Raw genomic sequence first — 10518 nt, 5'->3', positions numbered from 1 at the left:
AATTTCAACCCTTGGAGAAACAGGAAAAGATGAAGGAAAGGTCCCACCAGTTTGCTCACGTTGTATTTTACTTCCTGAGAACCTACCATCTGAACATACGCATATGGAAATGAAGCAATGTGCTTAACTAGTTAAGTCAACTGAAGGGCAACCCTTTTCTCCTCAGTGCAATTAACGGCCGGCAATTTAGGAGGTAAAAGTACTTGTAAAGCGTTATGCATGTGTAAAGCAAGATAGATCACTATTTACACAACAGCAGCAGGGGCCCCATTTCTCTTTCTACCTTTAAGCTAAGTATCTGTGGGATCAATTTAGGCATTTTCTGTAGACCACTTGGCTTAGCTTTGTATTCTAGAACTCTAGAATACATTTAGGAGTAAAAGTCAAACTTTAAAGTCAGTTTTTCATGTACCCTAATTTGGTAAATTACAAATTTAGGAGACTTGATAGATTTCACTTTCTTAAGGTGAAGGTTTTCAAGTGGGAACTTGGAAAGATTTTAAATCTCAGTGTTAAGAGCAATAATGACTAGTCATTTAAGAAGCAAACCATGATTCATCTTTCTCTTGTTTTATTAAAAGACAGTTTTTTGACTGAAATATCTTTTAAGCTTAAGCAATTTTCAAATTGAGTAAGGGTAAAAAGCCTCTTCCCAGATCCAATAAATGGAAATGTTTTCAAGTATGATGACACACTGCCGAATAAGCCTTTAAGTGCCTCTGACATTTTAACAAGCACTTTCAGAAGAAGTCCATCATAGAGGGTGAGATGTCTTCTGTCCTAGATAACATCATGAAAACCTTGAGAAAAACCTAGAAAAATGAGTTAAATTCACCAAAAATTGGCAAACAGTGGTAACTTTTGCTTCAAAGATTGTAAATAAACAGATACATCTTTCATTGGGCTTTCAAGCAATATACAACAAAGCATTTACTTAGCAACATCATTTGAAGACAACAATGTATTCTCCTTAGGTTTTAGCTCTTGTAATCCACTACAGGGTTCCCAAAACTTATGCACATTGTGCTTTTCATAGCAAATTTTTAATTAAAGATCATAGCTATTTTCTAAATGAATATCCTTTTATTGAATTTTTCCAATTAAAAATGAAATTTAATTTTACATCTATAATTAGAAACAACACACACAATAGGACTGTACAAATTTAGGTCAAAATAAAAATATATGTATTTGTGGCTTCATAAAACATCATTTACTGAATCTTTAAAGAAAGCGGAAGTAATAGCAATATATGTAAAAGTAATGATTTAATGGCTATAAGCAAGACAAAGCAATAGAATTGTGCTTCTTTTGCAGACTGAAGACAATGAAATGCTTAGCTACAATTTCCCATACAAACATGAAACAATATTCATATAGAATGAACATCCTCACAAACAACCGATAGATGATGAGCACACACTAAGTTCGACCAAGCAAAACAGAATGGTGGGGTCACTCATATTTTAAATTCAACATGTTTACTCTATTTCAAAATACCTGTAGAAACTCATCATAAATTGCTTCTATTTCCAGACATTACAGAAAAGACAGATTCCTTTAACTATGAAAACAACTTTTAAATTTGAAATTATTATGCCACATACTCTAAAATAATTGTAAATAAAATGCTTTCCTTCAGCAATCAGCTGGTTGACTTAAAAAATCTACTTTAGAATTCCAGTGATAAACAGTATTTAAAAACACATTAATTCTCTTTTAACCAATGGAAAATTAAAACAATATTTCCATTTGCCTTGGTTAAAATTTTTCTTTACTGAAACATTAATTTCAAAAGTATTATTGGAGAAAAGCCAGAACTATGATGATCTGCCATTTGGTTCTAAATGGTAAAGAATTTGAAACTAGTCATCAACATTAAAACAAATTCTGTGCTGGTGGTAAGTAAGCCTCAACATGGGGTGCACTATGGGTATCTGCAAAGGTCGAACCAGTTTGGAGAATTTTAACAACTGTTTTTGAATGCATGAAACACAATATTTTTATAGTATTTATAAATATATCATACAATACTGTTTCCTGTTATGTCATATACCAATATGGCATTGTACAATAAGCATAATGCCATCTGATTCTTACAAAAGCGAATCATTTAAACAAGTCAGTAAAATAAACGGTAGTACCCGCGTTTTAGGCATACAGATTGTAAAACTGAAGTTTCCTTTGATCATTTTGCAGAGCAACAGAGAAGTAAAAATCAAACAGGAATTAAAATGGCTAAATATGCAAGAAATTGTTATTCACAGTGACATGGCTACATAGAATGCATTATTCTATGCTTATTCTTTCCATTTGTTGAAGTTCAAGATAAAAAGCACTTGTTTTCTACAGGTCCACAAAACAGCATAAGAACAAGAACAATCAAAGAGAATGTAATGTCGACAATGTCAGTTGAGATTAACAAACTATGGCCCAATGTTTCTACCCACTGCAGAACGTTTCCAAATCCAAACAATGGTCACAGAAGCCATTTCACATCTTTCCTAACACAGAAACAATCTTGCCTGCCTTCTCAGAATCCAATTCTTTACAGAAAGACTCTTTCTTTTCAATTAACATCCATATGATGTATCCTCACATATAGTCCATCTTTTATGGCCAAATTTAATGTCACTACAAAAGAAAGCAAACTGGACGATAGTCACATGTATTAGCATCTATAAAGCTGTAATGGATTTGAAGGTATCTAAATCAGGGCTGAAAAATCTTTTCCTTAACAGTCTCAGGATTCAACCAGATGAAGTTGCTGATGACCCATTTATTGATGATTTTCGAGGTCTACTGGCAAAGGAAGATTGGTGGTTACCACTGGGGCTGTTGCTGGTTCCATTCATAGTACTGGAAATGTGAGGGAACTGTGGGTGAGGAGACTGCACTGGAGTACTGGGGCTGGGCAAACAAGAAGAGGTGGAGGGAATACCTCCTGCTGGGCTGCTGGCCTTGTCACTCCCAGAGTCACTTTCCAGTTCTCCAGTGTTTGGCAGTCCATCTCTCTGGTGACCGATCTTCATTCTTTTACAAGTTGGCCGAACTCTGTATTTCAAAGGAAGTGGGCCATTCTACAAAGTTTAAAGGAAAAAGAAATAATCACTCTCAATTCTTTACATGAATCTGGCCAACACAGGTTAAGGGTAGAGAGTCACTTACTCTTCTCCAGGTATAAATGTAGGCAATGTCCATCAGTGTATAGTAATCCTTTAGAGGTTCCTCTTCATACATGACATCAATCTATTGAAGTATAGTTCAGGTATTCAGTGATAAAAAGACAAAGATACACTCTTATGTTTTTGTCATCTAAACATAATCCAAAATGTTTTTAAAAGCATCTTCACCAGCTATTTTAAGAGAGAGCTTAAACTTTGCCACCAAATGTAAGGTTTCTTTGTATTGCTTTTTAAGGTCCAGGATCAGAACTGGAAACATGTACATAAATTCATGAGGTAGGTACCTGGAAAGTATTCGGTATGTCCATCTTACTCCTGAGAAACTTCCTCAAGTGCATCACGGTCATTGCTGCTGGGCAGCGTAAGTATCTTTTATCATTCACCTAGAAGCACAGTTACAAACATAATTTTCTTCTAATTCCTAACCTTCAGGTAAAAAGAAAGTTTGAACTGCCTAAATATGATAAAAAAAAAAAAAGTACTAATATCCACACCAAAATGCAACAAAACTCTCAACTAGTTATATTTTTGAATTTACTATTGAAAATACTAAATCAACAAATTCCCAACACAACTTGGCCATTTAACAGCATTGTATGAGCCCCAAGTATTGGAAAGGACAACATAGAATGAAGAACCCCAAGTCGCCTTGTGTTCTGTAATGTGGGCATACCTCCTCCTTAGACTTCTCTTTGTTGACCTTCCGATCAGATCTAAGAGACAGACAGGGACTGGTGAGACCAAGCATCTAATAACCACTTTACCATCAAACACATTTCCTGGAGAACTTACCTGCTCTGATCAAAGAATTCAATAGATAAGCTTATTATCTCATCATCAGTTATAATTCGCTTATCTTCATCTGCAACTTCTCCTCTGTCTTCATTAGAGCCATTGGCAGCTATAAAGACATTTAGAAATTTGATTTAAAAAAACTGAATATTTTGCATATAAAAAGATAGAAGGGATAATTTTGAGTAGACACAATAAATTACTAAATAGATTTTCTTCCCCAAATAAAATATCTTTTGTCCCACAAAAGTTTACCATCAGCTGAAGGATGAGCTGCATAAAAATCCCTCCTTCTCTTCATTTCATCTGAAAGGTATGAGAAGGGGAAAACAGAAATTTGGTCCAACAGGTAATGCCAACCATTTTTTAAAATTCATTTAATTAAGTTACTCACTTTTGAAAAGCCCTGGAACTAGTTTGTATACAATATCTTGAAGAGTTTTATCTGACCTGAAAATGGAAGAATCAATTAATATGGCAAAACTAGAAATGTTCTTAAGTTTTAGGTATTTTTGGTGTTTTGGTTATTTTACTATTGTGATACAGTGTAAAAGTACACTGATAAGAAAAACAGTGAGGTCTCTGTAGTAGTTCTTCAAATCAGCTGGTCCTTTATATTAAATAATTAGTTCTTCACATTCATTGAGTCAAGGGAACTGGGCCTTTCATGTAACTACCTTCACTAATAAGATACAGAAAAGAATAGAGTAGCATTGAGAAATTATTCTTGATGGCATTACGTCAATAAAGCAACGCACAAAAAAGGGCTAATTCAGTTTTAAAGGACAGAAAAGACACCTTATAACACTGGATGATACTGCTGAGCTTTGTCTAAACACAGTCATCATTAAGATGGCAAGAAATTAAAGTTCTATCCCCTATATATAAATCACACATGTCAGATTAAGACTCAAGAATAAATATCATTCAAAGCAAAAACAGGGATGCCTTCACCACTTGTGAATTATGCAATTCCAATAACAACTACCACCAAGAAATGTCAGCATTTTTCCTACCTTATATTCAGTAGTGGTCTAGTTTTGTGAACTTGGACATCACAGATAGGACAATACTTGCTGGTCTCCAAGTAACGCACAATACATGTTTTACAGACTAGAAAGAGGAACATAAAAAGGTTTTGTAAGTTTACAAAGTAGAGGTTCAAGTATTAACAGTATCAGAACTTAAAATTCAAGGATGGGAAATGACAAGGGTATTTCTCAAAGTAAAAAGTGAAACCAGTCAATACCCTGAACACTACATACTGTCTAATTGTAACAAAATCAGTAACAAATCACTATATGTAAAAGAAAGTAAATCCCACAACTGTGTACTGACATCTAAGGATGAGCTGTGAACTACACAGACACAAGAAGACTACGGTACACTTACAGGAATGTAGACATTCTATTATGGTAGTGGCATCAATGAAGTACCCTCCACAGAGTACACACATTAGGTGAGGATTTAGCTCAGTGATCTTGATTCTGGTTGTTCGATGCATTTCTGCCTGATAAAAGATCCTGCAAGACACAAAAATATTGGCTGTAATTCAAAGAAAGAGAATCAAGATTATCTCCACAACTCTTAAGTAACCGTATACCCTGAAACACTGGGTAGTTCATAAAACTCATTTAACACTGTACAGCTGGACTCTCCAAACGTTTCCACAGAAGGAATTTACTAATGAGATCAGAATAACCTCCAATGAAATGGTGTAAAAGGATCCAACTAAATTTACTCCTGGCCTTTCAGGTCATTTCAGGAGCGAGATGAAAAGGTCTGGGGTGGGGGCTGGGAGCTGAGTGGATTCAGGTCTCTTTCTTCCATCTGTCCTCCAACTCCTCAGACACCATGCAACTCTTCGGACACCATGCAGTCCCCGCAGATATTTACCAGACACTAGGGCTTGATCTAAGTCTCCAAATTTACTGTGGAATTTCCTGCAGGTCCTCCAGTCAAAAACTTCGGGATATTTTAGACAGCTCAAGCAACTAGAACCTGGCAGGGCTCAGGCCCCACAAAGAGAAAGCGCTCGGTGCTGCCTCCTGCATCCCTGGCATTTCCGGACTGGGTGCACAGGACAGAAGCACCTCGTGGGCCTCCTCTGAGGCCTGGGCGCCGAGGACACGGGCGGGATGTGAGGGGCGGATCCCGAGGTGCCCCAGGCTAGGTCTTGCTCCGGATTCGGAACTCGCCTCTGTTGGGGTTTCCATAGCAACTTACACTTACACTTGGCATCCGGCCACCGCTGCAACTCTGCGAGGAGCTGGCCAAGCCGAGCCTCTGCGGGCGTGCGGGGTGGCGGGCGCGGGGGAGGGGCGGGGCGGGGTGGTAGGGTGCGGATCTTCGGGTGACCGCCACAGCAGTCCCAGCCCCAAAGAGCGTGCACCGGCCATTCCAAACACTCTCCGGGTCTCTTCCACATCCATTGGGAGGGAAGAGCTACTTTCTTATCTTGCCCCTTTTCTGTCTGTCCTGTTAGCAATCGCTTCGTCAGAAATTTCACTTAGAGATCTTTTGAGAATTGCCAACTGTGCACTTAGCCCCAGCCCGGCAAGGCTCGAGTTGCAGAGACGTTTATTGAACTGAACCTCTAAGGCTCCCTACTCTAATAAGTCCTCCAGTAGATTAGATGAGCCGTGCAAAGTTTTTAGAAGGGCTAAATACTGAAATCTGTTTTACAAGGGCAGAAGGAGGGGCAAACTTCCATTTGAAAAGACTACCCTGGAAGCAAGAAAAACTACCTTAGTGGGCAGGATCGTGACAACATGTAAAAAAGCCATGTGACCAGCCCATTCCCAAAGCTAAATGGAGAGTAAAGCTTGGGCACGGAGAAACAAATGTCATTTTCTCATCTAACTTCCATACAATACTCACAAGATGAAATGATAATCCAAACAGATACATTTTAGAAAACTCACAGTTGAGAACTGTCAGCAGTAGCGTACCAGAAAGTAATGGGGAGGTCAATTACCTAGTACTGCTGTGGGACGTAGCTTCAATTACTACCCTTTCATCACTACAGACTTCTAACTGGGCGGCTGACCCTCTACACCTGACTGAAATACAGCCTCAAAGCTGTCTGCAATGGAAGTCTAGGAACTTGCATAATTTGTAGTAAAATGCACCGGGGGCTTTAATTTTAAGGAAAATTTCATACAGATGAGGGAAATAACAACTAGCATACCCCAAATGGCTGGAAATTACAGCAATGAGTACGAAAAGATGGCCCAAACACAAAACAAGCTGCTCTGTGGATGTGGCTCAGTGGCAGCCAGTGACTTCAATCAGAGCATCTGTGATGACTTGTTTAGAATACTGTCAACAAATAGCACCAACCTAAGTAGAGTAGTAGAGGAGGTGTGGATGGAATCATGTCTCCAAAGAGCAAGATCCAAATTCAACTCTACTTAGTGATTAAAGACCACCCTGCCTGCTGGTTCAAGGAGCTCTCCTGGTGAGACCACAAGCTCTTTCCTAGAAAGATGGTCAGTAAAGTTGATACTCTGCCTATGAAAGAAACCATATCCTACTCATACCACCCATCATAAAGTTCACCAAAGGGCCCTGCCTTCTCCCTCTGTATTACAGAAGGCACATTCTATCACATAAGTTCAAATACTAACTCAAAACAACAGTCAAGCCTCAATAGAAGGTGATCACTAGATATCTTTGAACACTTCAGTTGCATGCACTTGACTAAACCTCTCAAATTCACCTTAAATTGGAATTCATGCAACTCTCCTACCTCAGTTGAAAATAATTTGGCCCCATTTCCTATAACCATTATAACCTATAATGCTAATCAATTATCACTTTGTTATTAATACAAACATCGATTCTTCATCATTTTGTCCTATTGGATAGTACTGGCAACCTAATAAAGACTTTCTGGAATGCTTAGTAAAACTTAAACAATCTCTTGCACCACAGAAACTGCCTGTAGTAAGCTAGTAAAAACACAAGCATATAACGCTGAAAATACTTAATAGTTAAAACATGCCTTTATAGCTTACTCAGTTGAAGCTGTCAGTTTTTAGTTGGAGGCCTAACACCAGTAAGGTCCAAATGACGGAAAACAGAAGCAAGCTCTTATGTTAACAATCAGCTTGATGACTGCAACCTAAGAAATGCAAATGAACTCCATAATCCCTTTGGGGGCTCACTGCTCAAACGCGAGTATGGGTAAAGTTGGGGGTGACTTGACTCATGGGGAGAACTTTGCCTATTTGGACACTTAACATACATCCAAAAGCTCAGTGATAGAGTATTAATGGACTTATCAAATACATCTAAATGCTTGCTTGCCTTACAGAAGTGTGTAAGTGACTGTATTTGAGTGTCTACCCATGCATACACAATCTTTTACATAGCTTTAAAGATATTATTACAAGAGTATAACTTGCCCTGGTAGGTTATTTCAAATACTGCACTTTTGTAGGAGATATATGGAAATGAACTGGGTAAAAAAAATTGTAATTTTACTTAAGAAAAAGAATCAACCTCTGAAAAATCCTCCTTAATCTGTCACTATTCTATTTAAAACCCAAATGTTACTACATAGTCTCACAACTTGGTTACACACATACCGTCAACAATTTACATCCTTTAGGATCAAGTCTTTACTACTCTTTACAACGTGTTTCCAAACGTTGGGGGGGGGGCTCCTATAAAAATAGGTTGAGCTAACATCATACATCTGCATTTGGGTAAATATGCCCGGAATTTTTGCCTACTTTAAGGGAAGGGGTTAACACTCAATTCTCTTTCAGATATTGAACCGTGACCACTAAGCCCACCAAATCCTTTTATTGCAATTGGGAATGATCAAAGTCTCTCTCCTTGTTTATTTCCAATTATTAACTGTAAAGCTCTGGGGAAAAGATCATGCTCCAGCGCTGTCAAGTCCAAATGACTACGTAAACATAAGTAATCAATGCGTTAGTACTCCTTCCCCAAAGCATCCCCTTACTACATGACCTATGCTGACATTTAGCGAAATCTATAAAACGTAGTGGACCTAAGTCACGAGTCTCTGCGCATCACACAGAATGGGGGAAAGTTGTAGTGTCTTCGAAGGAAAAGAAGAAAAAGGGGGGGAAAGAAGTGGACAGAGAAAGGGAGCCTTCAGGAAGGCTAACGACCAGTCACCGTCTTCACGACAAAACAAAGCTCTAAATTTGAAATGCCCACCTCCTGGAGAGCTCGCCCCAAGTACGCATGGAACCCCTACCCAAGACTCCCAACAAATACCACCTTGAAAACTTTACCCTTTCCCACACAAACGCACAAGACCTTGGAAACAACTGGGAACCGCCATCTTACCAACCATCCAATTTCACACAAGTGTCCCTCCAACTTAAGTTAATAACATTTTTGTCCTGGCTCCCCCCAGCCTAACACCCACCTCGTCGGGATCGCTGCCCCCCACAGTACCCGTCCCTATAAAATGGGGGCGTTCCCTGGAGGTTCAAAGACCTCCAGAGCCCTTTCTTCGGGAGAGGAGGGAAGCCACTGGACCCAGGCAGCGCCCGATCTCGGGATCCCGTCCCCATTTCAGCAAAGTCTACCTCTCAACAAAGGGCGCAGCGGCCGCGGGAGCCGCGCAGGCTGAAGACACAAGTGCCGCTCTCGGGGACCATGTGCGGCGCGAGGGTGCCGGGGGGCGCTCGGGGGAGCGGGGAACTAAAACGTGGGGCGGCGCGGCGCGAGCGGGCGCGGGCGGCGGCCGGAGCGGCTGGAGCGCGGCCGGGCGGCGCTGGTACGGGCTGCGGGGCGTCCGGCGCCGCGGGAGGTGGCGGGCGCGCGGGCGCGGGCGCGGGGCGCGGGCCGGTTGCCCACGCTGTCAGCTCCGCCGCCCCCCCCCACCCACACCGCCCCGACCCCCACCAGTCCCCGGCCGCGGCCCGCCGGCGCCTCGCCTCCTACGTACCCGGAAAGAGCGGCCGGCGCGAGGCGATCGGAGCGGGCGGAAAAGACAATGAAAGTTAAAAGTCGTTCAGCAGAAAATGAATGCGAGCCAAGCGGCCATCTTGGAGCGGGCTGCCGCCGCCGCTGTCAATGGGCACCGAGCGCGGCCGAGAGCAGCCGCGGCCGCCGCGCTCGGCTCATGCCGCTCCCCCGCCGGCCTCCTGCTCGCGCGCTGCGGCCTCCTCCTCCCGCGCGGCCTCCTCCTCCGCCTCCGCGCGGCCTCCGCCGCCGCCTCCTCAGGGCCTCTCCTCCTCCTCGGCGCAGCCGCCGCCTCCCGGCCGCGCTCGGGGGAGGGCGCGCGGAGGGGCCGAGCCGTATTATTCTGCGGGGCTGGGAGGTGTTGCTAAGCCGGCGCGGGGCTCCCTCGCCAACCTCCCCATTGTCTCGCCCGGTCTCTGCCTTTAATAGTACGATTATTATTTCAGACTCGCGTGGGGGAGGCGGGCGGGCGGGCGGGCGGGGGGCGCCGAGTGTGCGTGCGGGCGGGGAGGCGGGGGAGGGGAGGAAGGCTGAGGAGGGGGAGGGGAGGGTGGAAAAAAATGCACCGCTGAAGGCAGAGTGGAAACTG

General features: G+C 42.2%; 1 protein-coding gene across 2 annotated transcripts; it reads right to left on the bottom strand.

Moving 5' to 3' along the window:
- Window positions 1-554: 554 nt before the first annotated feature.
- Window positions 555-10313, bottom strand: Bmi1 (BMI1 proto-oncogene, polycomb ring finger). Of its 2 annotated transcripts, none has more exons than XM_052728118.1 (10): window positions 9913-10313; window positions 5370-5500; window positions 4994-5090; window positions 4372-4427; window positions 4233-4283; window positions 3978-4086; window positions 3859-3898; window positions 3470-3568; window positions 3169-3249; window positions 555-3080 (listed from the first exon to the last, which is right to left on the bottom strand). In XM_052728118.1, the coding sequence occupies exons 2-10, from the start codon at window positions 5479-5481 to the stop codon at window positions 2751-2753; spliced, it is 975 nt and encodes a 324-aa protein (XP_052584078.1). In that variant the 5' UTR covers window positions 5482-5500; window positions 9913-10313; the 3' UTR covers window positions 555-2750. The 2 variants fall into 2 exon arrangements, with proteins under 2 accessions (XP_052584078.1, XP_052584079.1); XM_052728119.1 differs by lacking the exon at window positions 9913-10313 and adding an exon at window positions 9551-9675.
- Window positions 10314-10518: the final 205 nt, after the last annotated feature.

Source organism: Peromyscus californicus, unplaced genomic scaffold (genome assembly GCF_007827085.1).
Source record: "Peromyscus californicus insignis strain IS unplaced genomic scaffold, ASM782708v3 Scaffold_8__1_contigs__length_139910024, whole genome shotgun sequence".
Taxonomy (NCBI): domain Eukaryota; kingdom Metazoa; phylum Chordata; class Mammalia; order Rodentia; family Cricetidae; genus Peromyscus; species Peromyscus californicus.
The sequence above is the reverse complement of the archived record's forward strand: the minus strand, read 5'-3'. Positions and strand labels throughout refer to the sequence as shown.